The sequence below is a fragment of the Mesoplodon bidens genome (genome assembly GCF_964165515.1).
Source record: "Mesoplodon bidens genome assembly, chromosome: 2".
In the NCBI taxonomy this organism is placed as follows: domain Eukaryota; kingdom Metazoa; phylum Chordata; class Mammalia; order Artiodactyla; family Ziphiidae; genus Mesoplodon; species Mesoplodon bidens.
This window is the reverse complement of record NC_138177.1, coordinates 80,295,190-80,309,994: the sequence shown is the minus strand read 5'-3', so window position 1 is coordinate 80,309,994 and position 14,805 is coordinate 80,295,190. Positions and strand designations below refer to the sequence as shown.

At 55.1% G+C, this 14,805-nt stretch overlaps 1 protein-coding gene across 3 annotated transcripts in view; it reads left to right on the top strand.

Moving 5' to 3' along the window:
• The window catches only part of PHGDH (phosphoglycerate dehydrogenase), a 32,005-nt gene extending 17,483 nt beyond the window's left edge, over positions 1–14,522 (top strand). Inside the window, exons 6-13 of one of the 3 annotated variants that reach the window (XM_081225927.1) lie at positions 4,431–4,563; positions 5,107–5,255; positions 6,800–6,952; positions 7,234–7,281; positions 11,043–11,175; positions 12,388–12,470; positions 13,128–13,365; positions 14,217–14,522. In XM_081225927.1, the coding sequence (XP_081082053.1) occupies positions 4,431–4,563; positions 5,107–5,255; positions 6,800–6,952; positions 7,234–7,281; positions 11,043–11,175; positions 12,388–12,470; positions 13,128–13,365; positions 14,217–14,371 (1,092 nt within the window). In that variant the 3' untranslated portion in view covers positions 14,372–14,522. Of the gene's footprint in view, positions 1–4,430; positions 4,564–5,106; positions 5,256–6,799; positions 6,953–7,233; positions 7,282–11,042; positions 11,176–12,387; positions 12,519–13,127; positions 13,366–14,216 lie in introns of all 3 variants that reach the window. The other 2 variants (XM_081225925.1, XM_081225926.1) reach the window with 2 other exon arrangements.
• Positions 14,523–14,805: the final 283 nt, after the last annotated feature.

Genomic DNA, 14,805 nt, shown 5'->3' with positions numbered 1-14,805 from the left:
GTATTACTGAGCCTACTTGGCCTCATTTTGAGTTTATACTTCAACATAATACTTTCAGATATATGGTGGTTGGGTGAAAACTATTTCCCTGGTAAAACTGTTACTTTTATAAATGTGTAGAATAAAAGCTATTAAATAGTTTTTTAAAAAAAGGGCTCCCCTTCATATCACAGAAGCTGTAAGGAGAGACCTTCTTGGGCTCAGATACTGGGGGTGGACCACCCCTTTCCCTTCCTTTCTCTGTGACTGTCTGGTCACTTAAGGAAGGGGGAGCTTAGCCAGGTGGGGATCGGTGGGGGAAGAGCCCACTTATTCCAGCACAGTCCTAGAAGGAGCCTTGGTTTCCACCTTAGAGCAGCTGCTGTCTTTGCTTTGAGCCACAGGTGCAGATGTGGGTTTCAGGATAATTCTGACAGCCTGCAGCCTGCTGGTGTTCTGAATCATTTGGGTCTTACACTCTTCAATGTTCTTTCTGCTTGAAACTTTTTCTCAATAGTGTTGCTGGATAACAGGTTATAACTCTGGAGGCTCAACTCATCCAAGCTGGCCTGTCCCCTAGAATGGGTCAACAGGCCCCAGCCAGCCAGGGGCTGAGCCTTGCACTTTCTTTTCAGGGTTTTCTGTGAGGAGCAGACCAGCATCTCTTAACAGTTTCTTTGTGGTCAGTGTTGTGATGAGTCTGACGTTAGCCCAGAGGGATGGACGTTGAACCCGAGGCGCCAGTTGTCACCGATTCTTTCAGGTCCTGCTAATATTTACTGAGATCTGCTCTGTTAGATACTGTGCTTACAATGACCCTCTGGGGTCAATATTATTACCCCAGTTTTACAGATAAGGAAACTGAGGCCCGGGGAGGTTATGTGATACGCTCAAGATAATAGGACGAGTAAGGGGTGGAGTCCAGCTCAGACTCTGGGCCTCCTGAGTTCCAATCTGGTGCTCTTTGCCCCACTCCACCACCGCCGTCTTTATTCCTGATCCCTGCTCGTTATCAGTCCCTGCCCCGTGTCCCTGTGCTCAGCCATTCATAGGACAGGCAGCTGCCATCTCAGTCTTGTACCTGGAATTCTTACTGCCCTAGAGCAGTGATGTTCAAATATTTTCAGATATAGAATAAGGACCTGGGGTATGGGCCCAGAAAGGGAGCAGGTGGTGGGGCTCTGGGTCTTCACCTCTGCACCTTTGAATCGATCTGGTTTTATACTGAGTTTCTGTGTAAGATTTCATCGTGTTGGGGGACAGCACCAACGCTAAGCCCGAAGACTGGCTGTGGGGTAGAGAGAGGGCATGACCATTAGGCTCCCCTGTTGGAGCCCCTTTACGTTGAAGGCCTCCTTGCTCTCCTCCGTCCACGGTCGGCCAGGGGACCAGAGCAGCATGCTCAGCCTCCCAAGGCCACCTTCTAGGACGGCAGCTTGGAGGTCACCCTGGAGCACCGCTTGAAAATCTAGGGCTCCTCTGCTGCCCCAACATCAGGAGTCCTGGGACAGGGTGAGGTGGGGCATCCCTTTATGCAGCTCCCCAAGTCTCCTCTCTAGGAATAATAGATGTGTGTAACCGCGAGTGCCCTGACTTCTGCACATGAGGACATCTGACCTATCCAGGATACATTAGGACCCGACTCAGGATTGGCCTCCCAGGCCTGATATCACCCTTTTTATCTCTGGCAACATGGTCCCCTGATATAAGAACCCCAGCCCTTAGTTGAGCTCAGCTCCTGTCCGCCCTGGGTATTTTGAGTGAAAAATGAGAACAGGGTAGAATTCTTCCCCTGCAGTTGTCCGCAGATGAACGAGGTACTGTTTCTCTGTGAAAGAAAGCTGAGTCGGGGCCTGCTGACCACTGTGGCAGATGCTTATCCCTCCCCTTCCCCCCAACCCCACGCCTTCCACTTCCCTTTAGCCCCAGGCAGCTGCAGCGGGGGCACTGGGCCAGGCTTGGCCTGCAGGGCCCTTCCTCCCGGCAGCCCCGTGCTGATTCTTGGCTCCTAGGAGCCCAGAGCCAATAGAGTTGTGTGAACCCCCTCCATCGGGCTTGGCTGGGTGACCTCCATTGGTGTCCCTGTCCTCTTCCCACTCCACATGAGGAAAAGCACATCTGGCTTAGAAATGAACGGGGCCGTTGTTCCAACCAGCCTCAGAGCCCACAGACAAAGAAGACTTGTGAGGACAAGGGCAGGATCCTCTCCCCTCCCCTGGGCGTTTCATTCTCCCCAAGAGAAAGGAGGAGGTTACATCTGGGGGAATGGCCATGTAGGGCTGAGGCGGTCCCGAGCTCACAAGCCTGTAGGGCGTCGGGGAGGAAGCCTCTTTCTCCCAAGCCTCTGCCGGAGGTCGGAGTGGGACCCACCTGGCGTTTGTCCCACAAGGCTGATGATGAAAAACATGATCCAAAAGTGACACCTCGTTCATAACTGTTTTCAGTTTCTTCTCTAGGAGTGTTGACTTGATATAGCAATCTTCTGTGCCATTATTTTCTAAAATAACTTGTACATTTCCCTAATTTCAAAAGAAATTCATGATCAGTGGGGGAAAGTTAAACGAGCGTAGGAAAGCATAAAGGAGAAAAATTAATCCTACCACCCACAGATGACCACTGTTGAAGTTCTTTCTGTTTGTTTTTGTTTAATCCTGGGCCAACTCTGAACATTTTCTCAGGGCTAAGGGAGCTTTCTTTTCATGGAATGTTGAATTGTTGGAAGTCAGAGCAGGGGGTGACTTTGAAATCATCCACCTGCTTCTTTATGTAGAGTTGAGGACCCAGATCTGGAGGCACTGACTTGCACCTTGACACACAGTCGACAGTGACTGAGGCAGGACTCAGGTCCAGCTCCTGGTTCACTGGTTCAGAGGCCGTATCCTGGGTCCTGCCAGCCTGCCCAGCTCAGTCGGCTGTCCGGCCTTCTGGAGGACACCCATGCCTTTGAGACATGGATCAAGCCCATGGAGAGAGCCCTGGGAAGACTTCCTGGGCAGACCAGGCAGAAAGTGGCTAGGTCTTTGCTGTTGCAAGCGGTGGATGCTTCTCACCTGGTTGCACATGCATCCCTGCTGCTTGTGCTGCCTTGGCAACCTTTAAAGAATTGTCCCTGCTGAGAGGTGTGTGGCTGACACCCAAGATTCCTTCTGATGTGGGAGAGAGGTTTCCATCTCATTCTACTCCTGTTTTCTCAGGTGGGACTGTGGGCTGCTCACCCCACCCCTGATTACAGGGTAGGCATTAGGAGTGCAGGCCCTGGAGTCAGAATACTTGTGTCCCAGCTCTACCACTTGCTACTCTTATGACCTTGGCTGAATCATTTAACCTCCACCTTAGTTTCCTCCTATGTAAAACAGGGAAATAATAGTACCTAAGGAGGTTTGAGACACAGTGAATGCTAAAGATGTTTGCCATTACAAGCTATGAGTCTGTGTCTTTTCTTCCTTCTCCTGAGCTTTGTCTTCCCCAACTTTCCCTCTTCCCATCAATATGTGATGACCTTTAGCTGATTTCATAGGGTTGATGAAGTTTACACCCCCGAGTTTCTTGTCTGTCCCCATCTCCCAGGAGTCAAACTTCCCTCCGTCTCCGCAGCCTCAGGGAGGTCCCTCTGCTTTGGGGGCCCACCCCCTCCCCGGCCAGCCCAGACCAGGCTTCTTTCTGGGTCCTCCCCACCCACGGTGCCTTTATGTCTCACTTTCCTCCTCTTGATGTCCTTCCCCACCCCAGTCAAACCTGCCTTGTTGAAAGGATTTGTCATTAGTCATTTATACCTCTCTGCACGATTAGTCACCAAGTTATGCCTTCCAAAACGAGATGCACTTTAAGTCTTGTTAAAAGAAACTTCAAGAGAGGGGACCGTACTCTCCCCGCTGGTGTCAGCACTGGTGTTTCACCCTCTTCCCCAGTGGCGAGTCCCGTCTCCTTGGTAACGCGCTCAGCACCACCACTGCCCTCCTCCCTCATCTCTTCCTCACTCTGTTGAAGTGGGCGGTGCACCTGCCTCTGTCTTCTGGCCTGTGGGGCCTCCGGCTGCAGCCAGCTTCTCCCCCGTTTCCCTCGTGCCCTCTGACCGTGTCACTGCTTCCTGCAGGATCGTCCTGCCTCACGTGGGCTCCCCACATTCCAAGGGTGTCTGAGCTCCACTGGTCCAACCGCACACCAGCTGTTCCTGCACCCATTCGTGGTTCAGAGCCTGGAGGTGGGCGAACCTGCCTTTGAACTCTGGCGCCGCCCCCTCCAGTGTGTAAGCTCCACCTCCTTCAGCTCTAATGAAGGAAGAAGAATAGTGCCAACGCGGTTGTATTGTCGTGAGAGGTAGACAGGTGTTGGGGAAGGCTTAACTGTAGTGCAGGGCATAGGGTCAGTGTTCCATAAATGGTTGCCATGACTAATAATACCAGTGCTAATAATGAACAGTGACACTTACTCTCCCTCTCTGACTTCCCCAGACCATAGGGTATGACCCCATCATTTCGCCAGAGGTCTCGGCCTCCTTCGGTGTGCAGCAGGTGCCCTTGGAGGAGATCTGGCCTCTCTGTGACTTTATCACTGTGCACACACCTCTCCTGCCTTCCACCACAGGTAGGTGTGCCCCTACCTTGTGGGTTGGCCACAGAAGCCACAGACCAGATAAGGGTGGGCCCTCAGTCTGGCCTTTCCGCCTATGCTGGGGACCAGCTGTGGCGGTGGCCCATCCAGATCCTGTGAGCATGGAGCATGGTGATGTTTTGTTACACGGCCTTGCATCAGACCGAGGAGGGGTGAGTTAGCTGGAAATGCACAAGGTCTGGGTGGGCTGGGTCAACATGTAGGACCAGCGAACCCATGAGTACTTCCTGGGACCACTGCAGGAAGCACTAATATCTCGGGAATATTTGGGATGTTTCTAAACTGGGTCTGGTCCAAATCCATGACAAGGACTCCTGCCCCAGAGCATCTGAGAAGGGAGCAGTGACCTTTCGTGGTCCCCCAGAAAGGAGGTGTGTGGGGAAGAGCTGGTGGGAGGGAGAGAGGGCCTTTGGAGCCAGTGCGGTTGCCATGGAGCTGGTGTGGTTGCCAGTGCAGTGGGGAGAGCACGGGGAACCCCACACCAGTGCCGCAGGAAATCTCCTCCGTCCGTTCCAGGCCTGCTGAATGACAGCACCTTTGCCCAGTGCAAGAAGGGGGTGCGTGTGGTGAACTGTGCTCGCGGAGGGATTGTGGACGAAGGCGCCCTGCTCCGGGCCCTGCAGTCGGGTCGGTGTGCTGGAGCTGCGCTGGACGTTTTCACAGAGGTGAGTCCCTTCTCAGTGTCGGTGGGGAGGGGAGACCAGAGCAGAGGGACTTGGGCTGCAAGCCCAGCTGTGCCAAGACCTTGAGCTTCCTGTCTCTAGCGGGAGAAATTGTGTCGCCAAAAGTAACACGTCTGTGGTTTGAGGAGCCCAGTGCAGAGCCTGGTACAGAGGCAGCCGTGCTGTCTTCTGCAAAACTCAGAGTTTATATAGGACCCATTCCTGGGCTCGGGCTCCTGAACAGCTACCCTATTGATAAGTTCAGAGGAAGACACAGCAGCAGATCAGTTCTGAGGTGGAGGATTTGGGGCAGGCAGAGAGGGGTTTAAGGTATTGATACAGATCTCTGGTGAAATGAGCCCCACTGCCAAGAAGACATTGCACCCAGTGTCTGTTGGCTTTCCTTTCCCTTCCTCTCTTCCCGCAGAGGGAAGGAAGCTGAGGATACTGGTTAGATGTGTTCCCCTGGTCCCAGAGGCTGCTGTCCCTAGGTCTCTGTGCAGGAGCAGAGATATAGCATCTGCTCACCCACTGCCCCCATCCTGCCCTCACACCCGATAGCATTTCCACTTGAATCCTGTCCACCTCTCTTAAAAATCCCACCTCAGCATCGGAGATCGGGGAAAAATCACGGGCTTTGGATTAGGCAGTGGGGGTTTGCTGGTTACCAGCTTTGTGGCCTTGGCAAGACCCTGGCCCTCTGACCTCCTATAGCACTCAGTGTCTGTTCCCTGCCCAGGGCACAGCACGCGTTGGGTTTGTGGCCCTGGCCACCTCTCTCAGCTACATCGCCAGCTCCTTGAAAGCAAGGGTGTGCCTGACCCTTGTTTATATCGCCATCTCCCTAACACAGCACCTTCCCCCAGCTCTCTTTGGCCTCCCCATGGCACTTACTACTCTGCGGCCGGCACTCACAGACCTATGTGGCCAAATCCCGTGGGAGCCGATAGAGTCCTGGGGAGAATGACCGGAAGAGAGGAGGCCTAAGTAACATGTCCAAGGCCCCTACATTGTGCCCGGTGAGCAGAAGGGGTGGAAGGGGCACTGGAGGGTGGGGTAGGGGTGGCCAGGTGGGCCACCTGTCCTGGTGAGAGCCAGGATACAACACCCATGCGGAATGCCCACAAAGAGCCTGCCTCTGTGCTAAGAGCTGACGGTAAGTGCTGACGGGTGGACTGGACTTGGGGCAGGGGTTAGAGGGGAAAAACCAACATCAGCTATAACAGCTACCACTGGTTGAGAACCTCCTTTATTACTGCATAATCTCCATAATAGTGTTAGGAGATAGGTAGTAGTAACCCATTTTATAGATAGGGAAACTGAGGCTCAGAGAGATGGAGATTTGCCCAAAAGCACATAGGTAGTAAGTGGTGGAGCTGAGACTGGAATCTACAGCTGGTCTACAGCTCTGTCTACTCTGCTGTGATGAGTCCAGTGACCACCCAGACAAAACGGAAGTAGGAGGCAATATCATCCCTGCCCTCTTCCCCTCCAACGCCCTGGGGCCAACTGTAGCAGCCCACCCAGAGATGTCTCTTTCTGGGCAGGAGCCACCCCGGGACCGGGCCTTGGTGGACCACGAGAACGTCATCAGCTGCCCCCACCTGGGTGCCAGCACCAAGGAGGCCCAGAGCCGCTGCGGGGAGGAGATTGCCATCCAGTTCGTGGACATGGTGAAGGGGAAATCTCTGACGGGAGTCGTAAGTATGCCACGTGGGGCTGGGCCCGGAGGTCAGAGGGAGGAGTTGCAGAAGGGCGTGTTGTTGCTGGGACCAGATTCAGCCCTGGGAGCCGAAGATAAGGGACTGTACTTGAGCCAGTGCTCTGGGTGGGGTGGCAGGAGCTGCCCCTGCTTAGCCTTGAGAGCTGAGGCCCGGCAGCAAGGAGCCAGCTTAGCTTGTTTATGTTGTAGGCTCACTGCTGAGACTGTGGTTTTTCCCAGTGCCCTGCCTCTGCAGAAAGGCTCCTTTGTTCTCCACAGGCCTTGGGAGAGAAGGAGTGTGGCTGGCATGATGGCAGGATGCCCGAGGTAGGGGCAGGTGGGGGACGGCCTGTGCAGAAAGCCCTGAGAGGGCATTCTCGCCTTGTAACCCCAAGCTCTCGCCTTTCATCCCATCTCTCTTAGAACCCTGGGTAGATTTGCGCTGCCCAGAAGCCTGCGCCCATCTTCCCCATAGGAACCCTCCAAGCCAGCTGACCCCCTTTCTCTCCCCAAATCATGGTTTCTTGACTGCGCTCACAGTGGGCCCTTCCTGGCATGTGTTCCTCTTCCAAGCTGAACCTGACGTATACTTCAAGTCCTGTCTCATTCACTCAGTCTCCAGATGGTCCCTAAGCTCCAGTGGGCACCAGGTACTGTCAGAGCCCTTTGGGGACATGGAGGTGAGTAAGGAAGGCATAGCTGTCCATCAAGGGGCTCGCACGCCACCTTCACGAAGACTTGCTTGGCCTTCCTAGCTCCATCCCGACCCTTTTGCAGTGAGCCACCTTCTCTCCTATTATTGAGGTTTCATGAGTTGATATCTTAGTTCTTGATTAAATTCTAAGTTCTCAGAGGACAAACAACAACAACAAAAAAACACCACCAAAACCAAAAGCATGTAAGCTTCTCTGCAGTTCATGTGGCTCTGCCTGGAGCATTTAACCAATAACGAATGAGAGTTGGGGCGCGGCTGGGGGGTAGTCCCTGACCCTCCTGGCTGACCCTCAACACAGGCGTTTTCGCTTCTGAGGACAGAACTGCGGCAGGAGAGACACAGGATGCTTTATTCAACCCTGCCGGCCCTGGTTCAAGAGCCCAGGCCACTGTGGCCTCTACACCCTGAGAAAGTAAAGGAGCCCACTGCTGTCCCGTAGGAGGGCTCCTCGGGGGCAGCCATCACAGGTGCGATGGGCAGGCTGGGACAGCCTGGCAGTGGCCACAGCTCGGTGGTCACCAAAGACACGTACCCATCCAGGTCTGCACCCTCTCTCTGCGCTGTGTCTGTGGGCTTCTCAAGACAGGGCACGCTTTCTCACTCCCTTTGCATGCCGTGGGCTTCTGAGCGGTTCCTTCCTCCCCCGTGAGGCTGGTGGGGACCCAGGCGAGGTTTGGGCCACCGTGACCATTGCCACCCAGTCTGGGCTGGGCTTTTCTTTTTTCTGTCCACTCACAAGGCAGGGTACAGCCCTCAGCAGTGCAGCCCTTATGAGTTATTCAGGGAGTGGTGGCATTCCAGGCCTTTTCATGACGGGGACTCAACACCAGCTCCATCAAATGGGCCCACAAAATGTCCCCTTCTTACTTAAGAGGTCACATCTCCTAGTCAAATTGTTAAACTTAGGCAAATTGAACTCTCCAGCCACAACGGCTGGTGGGGTAGAGTAGGCATTTGTAAGAAAGACACGTTTGTCACATGGGAAACTCCTCTCTCCCTCATTCTTTACCGGGTCCTCTCCAGTTTAGTTCTGCTCTGACGTGAGGCACAGACTAGCATTAGGGTCAGGTTGGTGCCCCAGTGCATTGGCTCTTCCTGGAGCCTCCCACTCATCTTCTGGAGAAGACAGACACCCCTTTTACTCAGCAGACCTGGGGGAAGCACCGCCCTGGCTTGTGCACCTGACCAAGCATGGCGCCTGCCTTTGGGGCTTCTCAGTTGAGCACTTTCCTGCTGCCTGCTGCAGGCTTTCACACCCCAGCTGTGGCCTGGCCCTTCAGTCCTCCCCCTGCAGCTCTGGGACTCACTGCCCTTTCTGTGCCCTTGGGAGAGGATCAAAGGGGGCCCGGCCGCAGGGTGCGATCACACCAGGATGCCCCTCACACAGAAGGGTCTGCTCGGGGGGGGGGGGGGTCCCGCCTCCTTGGTTGTTTCTGTCATCACAAGTCTCTCTTCTTTAATTCTCTGCCAGTTGTATCTTTATGAAAACAGGAATAGAAGCGTCCACGTTTTCTTTTCATTACATCTTAGAGCTGCCTGATTGATTTGCATCCAACCCGGGTTTCTAATTAAATCCTTCTTAGATGGTTCTCTTTACAAGTTGCCTCAGCATAAGTGGCCAGATATTTAACTCAGAGCCACAAGGTGGAATAGACATTTTGACACAGAACAAGCTGGTATTTGTTATCAAGCCCCTGCTGGGGGTCCAGCCAGCCAGACCATAGACTTACAACGTCAGAAGATTACATGGCTTCTTCCTTCTTCAACTGCCTAGCAGGCCTGTGGTGGACTTCACAGGAGTCAACTTTTAAAGAGTGATAGGATCATCAAAAGTGTGTGAATCCAGGGAGTTCCCTGGTGGTCTAGTGTTTAGGATTCTGCGCTTTCACCGCCATGGCCTAGGTTCAATCCCTTGTTGGCGAACTGAGATTCCACAAGCTGCGCGGCATGACCAAAAAAAAAAAGGTATATAAATCCAGCCTTACAAATTGTGATATTTTGACAGAGTGTTTTGTGACAATGTAAAAACACATTTTAAAAAATCAACATGGAGGGCTTCCCTGGTGGCGCAGTGGTTGGGAGTCCGCCTGCTGATGCAGGGGACGCGGGTTCGTGCCCCGGTCTGGGAGGATCCCGCATGCCGCGGAGCGGCTGGGCCCGTGAGCCATGGCCGCTGGGCCTGCGCGTCCGGAGCCTGTGCTCTGCAACGGGGGAGGCCACGGCAGTGGGAGGCCCGCGTGCCGCAAAAAAAAAAAAAAAAAAAAAAAAAAAAAAAAAAAAAAAAATCAACATGGAAAATAAAAATGAAGGCAAATTAGGAATGCCATCCCAGAGGGACACACCACTCTAGGTCCAAGTGATCTGTGACTCCCCGTATGTTTTTGTTTTTGTATTTTAATTTTTTTTAAAATGTATTTATTTTATTTATTTAGTTTTGGCTGCGTTGGGTCTTTGTTGCTGTGCGTGGGCTTTCTCTAGATGCGGCGAGCGGGGGCTACTCATTGCGGTGGCTTCTCTTGTTGCGGAGCACGGGCTCTAGACGCGAGGGCTTCAGTAGTTGCGACACATGGGCTCAGTAGTTGTGGCACGTGGGCTCTAGAGCGCAGGCTCAGTAGTTGTGGCGCATGGGCTTAGTTGCTCCGCGGCCTATGGAATCTTCCCAGACCAGGGCTCGAACCCGTGTCCCCTGTGTGGGCAGGCGGATCCTTAGCCACTGCACCACCAGGGAAGCCCTCCCCATATGTTTTATGTCAAAGACCTATCTTCCTTCCCCAGGACAGGAGAAACAAGTCTCCGGTGGAGTGGGTTGGGGGTGCTGGCACACGTTCAGAGAAGAGGGAGATGTCCTTCTCCCCATCTTCCCACTCCCTTCTGGCAGTTTGAAGTGGTCGTAGCCTTTTTTATTTATTTTTTATTTTTTAATTTTTTTGAGGTACATGGGCCTCTCACTGTTGTGGCCTTTCCTGTTGAGGAGCACAGGCTCTGGACGTGCAGGCTCAGTGGCCATGGCTCACAGGCCCAGCCGCTCCATGGCATGTGGGATCTTCCCAGACCGGGGCACGAACCCGTGTCCCCTGCATCGGCAGGCAGACTCTCAACCACTGCGCCGCCAGGGAAGCCCCTGGTCTTAGCCTTTTGTGCCCTTTTCTGGCTCTATAGCTCTCCTCAGCTATGGGAACAGGTTGTTGTCACGTTGTAGGTGGCTAACGGAGTTTGTCACTCCCCAGGCACCCAAAGCAAGCGTGGCCCCATGCCACCTGCTCTCCACATGGAGCTGAGTCTCAGCAGTAAGACCTTGTTTGGGAGCCGAGTTGGGCAGGTGTGCCCTGTCCCATCCCTTCCTGACCTCTGCCCTGCTCCCCTTTCTCTGCAGGTAAACGCCCAGGCCCTTACCAGTGCCTTCTCTCCACACACCAAGCCTTGGATTGGTCTGGCAGAAGCTCTTGGGGCACTGATGCAAGCCTGGGCTGGGTCCCCCACAGGGACCATCCAGGTGGTAACACAGGGTGAGCCGGGAACTCTGCAGAGGGAGAGGGAAGAGGGGCGTGGACTCGACACCCACCGGGTGTGTCTGCTGCAGGCCACAGACCAGTGAGGGACTCAGAGGTGACCCCGCTCTTGTGACCGCGTTTCACGTTTGGTCTGAGCATGGCTTGCTTGCTACTGAGGAGGATGGGTACAAAAAGTTATTGGGAGATATACTTAATTTTCGTAAATCACGTTTATGCAGTCTTTTAAAGACGTGCATGTTTGGGGTACAAGAGGGACCTCCGTAAGATTTGGAATTTCACATGAGAGGCAGTAGGATTGGTGGAGGGGGTCCGGGTGAAGCAACAGAACATTTTATTCTGGTTTTGACCCTGTTGCTTACCTGCTGTGGGACTTTCCCTTTTCTGAGCTGTGAGTTCTTCACCTGTGAAGTGAAAGCCGGGGCAGGTGTGTCAGGCGAGGCATGTGGTGAGGACATCTTGTGCTCTGTGACATCCTCAGGTGGGCCCTCGGGCAGGCTGATGCCCGCAGGGGCATTTGCTTCTCCGGGGAGTGGGGATGGGAGCAGCACCGGCTGTCTGCCCCTCCGCAGGCTCTGGCCGCCTTTGCAGTGGGTCCAGCCCTGTGCAGGCATGCTTGAGAGACCGGGGAGGGCCCCGGTCCCCTGAACCCTGCAGGGGCTTGTCCTCCCTGTTGACCATCTCACTTGGGGAGAGACTGGAGTGGAGGCAGGTAGACCCTGAGCATTGCCCGTACCAGGCAGGGGCCGAGCCAGGGGCCTCACTGGCCGGGGTGCCGAGGCCTCAAGGAGACAAGACAGGGAAGCGGGCCCAGCTGCTTTAGTCGCCCCTTTCTGCTTCCATTTCCTGAGGCCGGCAAGGGCATGAGTGCCGGGTAGGGATGAGGGTAGGATATTTTTCAAGTGTCCCTTTGGGGAATGACGGACAGGCCAGGGGCAGGTGTGCGGAGCAGCAGAGTTAGGCTGGGCTCTGGAGAAGAGCTTCTTAAACTGGTGTAGAACGTCCCCGGTGTCCTGGCCTGGACCCCCCGTGTGTCCCTCACTCCGGCCACCTCTCTGCCTGCAGAGGAAAGCAGAACTGCCTGGCAGGCTGGAGTTGTGCCCCCAGGTCAGAGGAGCCGTGACCCAGAGCTCGGGGCCAGTGATGTACTGCCCACTCCCTTGTAGTTCTACACACAGTGGCCTTACGGCGGCTTCTCTGGGTCCCCAGGATTGTCCCTGAAGAACTCTGGGAGCTGCCTGACCCCCGCCGTCATCGTTGGCCTCCTGAAGGATGCTTCCCGTCAGACGGAGGTGAACCTGGTGAACGCCAAGCTGCTGGTGAAAGAGGCCGGCCTTAACGTGCGCACCCCACCCCTCCCCTCCAGCCCCTCCCCTCTCCTCCATCCCCTCCCCTCCCCTCCAGCCCCTCCAGCCCGGGTCAGCGCCTGCGTTCAGAGCACCTTGCAGCTCTGCTCCCGGAGCGGGAGCCCTGGGCGCCAGTCCTGCAGGTGACAGCATCTGCCTGTGAGAAGCAGCTGTGATCTCTTCACCTGCAGAGTGCAGATACCACCGGCCCCGAGCATCGCTACGAGTGAACTAATACTCGTGAAAGTGCTTTGTGTATAAGTGCTCTGTGAGTGGGAGGGGCAGCAGTAGCCCCACTTCACAGCTGAGGAAATTGAGGAGCCCGGCTGGGAGCTGGGAGCTAGCCCGGCGTGCTCGGCCCCTGATTCTCCAACCAGTGCTCCTTTACCACGGCACCCGGGGTCCTGGTTAGTCTGCAGACTCCGGGAGCTCGCCGCACATCCTCTTAGCCTCTGCCGCCCCTCGTGGCTTCCCCATCTGCCCTCTCCCCCCAGCCCTGAATTGCTGAGAGTGGCGTGTCAGCAGGGCTGAAGCCCTATAAATTGGCGATTAGGCCTGGGGAGGGGGTGGGCGTCACTGTGCCTTTTTGCCTTCTCTCTGCAGGTAACCACTTCCCACAGCCCTGCTGCACCAGGGGAGCAGGGCTGCGGGGAATGCCTCCTGACCGTGGCCCTGGCAGGTGCCCCCTACCAGGCCGTGGGCTGGGTCCAGGGCACCACGCCTGTGCTGCAGGCACTCAACGGAGCTGTCTTCAGACCAGAGGTGCCTCTCCACCGGGGCCTGCCCCTGCTCATGTTCAGGACTCACCCCTCCAACCCTGCCATGCTGCCGACCATGATTGGTGAGGAGGGACCTGTAGTGCCGGCCGGTGCCCTTGAGGCAGCGGGGGGTGTGTGTTGAGGGCTCTGTCCTGGGACTGGGCTCCGTGGACTTTTGCCTCCCTCAGCCCCTCTCCATGCCTGCCGGCATCACTGGATCTGCAGCAGGTTCCAGAACATTTGGGGAGCCGGTATGGAGTTCTGAGGTTAAGTGCCTTATCTAAGGTCGTGGAGCGGTGCGTCAGGGGTAGGGCCCCAGAGCCCCTATTGTTAGGCAGGTGCTCACCACAGCAAGGACACAGTTGAGAACTGCCTGTAGAGCTGTATCCCAGGAGCTCAGAATTAAGTTGCAGGTTTCCTTCTGACCGCAGGCCCGATGGTGGCCAGCCTGATCCAACAAAGCATGTCAGGGCATCCCCTCCAGATGTCATGGGCATCTTGGATCTGCTCCTGTCCCCTGGCACTCGGGCTACTGGGAGTTCTGGAGCACTTCCAAGTATGGCAGAGAGTGAGTGTGTCCACAGGCCTCCAAGGGCCTAATTTCACTATCGTTGCCAGCTGCCCAGGGGAACTTTCCCCTGCTTTTCCCCCTTGCTGATGGATAAAACTGGCAGCCAGCAAGTCCAGCTCTGGCTCTTTGTGGCTGGTGTTCCCTCCCCTGCCTTGCCTGATGGCCAGGGTGTTCCTAAAGCCTGCAGAATAGTGAGGGACCTGGGCAGAGCCCTTTGTTCCCTGTCTCAGAGCTTTGATTCTGAGACCATCACCCCCGTTGCAACATTGAACTTGGGAACTCAAGGCTTGTGAGCCTGCTCCCAGCCTCTTTCTTCTCCTTCCCCCAAGCCCTGTGCCAATCAGGGGTTTCTTCTACTTCCAGACCTCCTGGCAGAGTCGGAGGTGCAGCTGCTGTCCTACCAGACCTCAATGGTGTCAGATGGGGAGACCTGGCACGTCATGGGCATCTCCTCCCTGCTGCCCAGCCTGGAGCCCTGGAAGCAGCACACGACCGAGGCTTTCCAGTTCCACTTCTAACCTTGGGCTCACTTGTCCCAGCCTCGTGGGATTTTCTGAAGAAACACACCCACTGGGAGAGGAGAGCCACATTCCTGGGGCTGACACTGCTTGTGTCTCATCTGACCCCTGTCGTACAGCAATAACCACCCAATAAAGAGCCTACCCCGTACTCTCCGGGCACCTTTGTGTTGTCATTACCCTGAAGAGCCACCAGAGGGCATCCGCAGGCAGCCGTGGGGCTGGGCTTTTGTTGCGGGAGGGTAGGACATGTAAAGGGAGATCCAGATGGGCGGACTGCACGCCTGCCTGTGGGTACTCTGAAGAGGACCCCCTCTCCTGTCTCACAAGTTCTTAAGAGACATTTTTACAGGAACAAAACTCAAGGTATTTGAGCAAATTCCTATGCTATTTCAGATATCCCTTCCATCTGGGAATTTAGATACACATTGAAA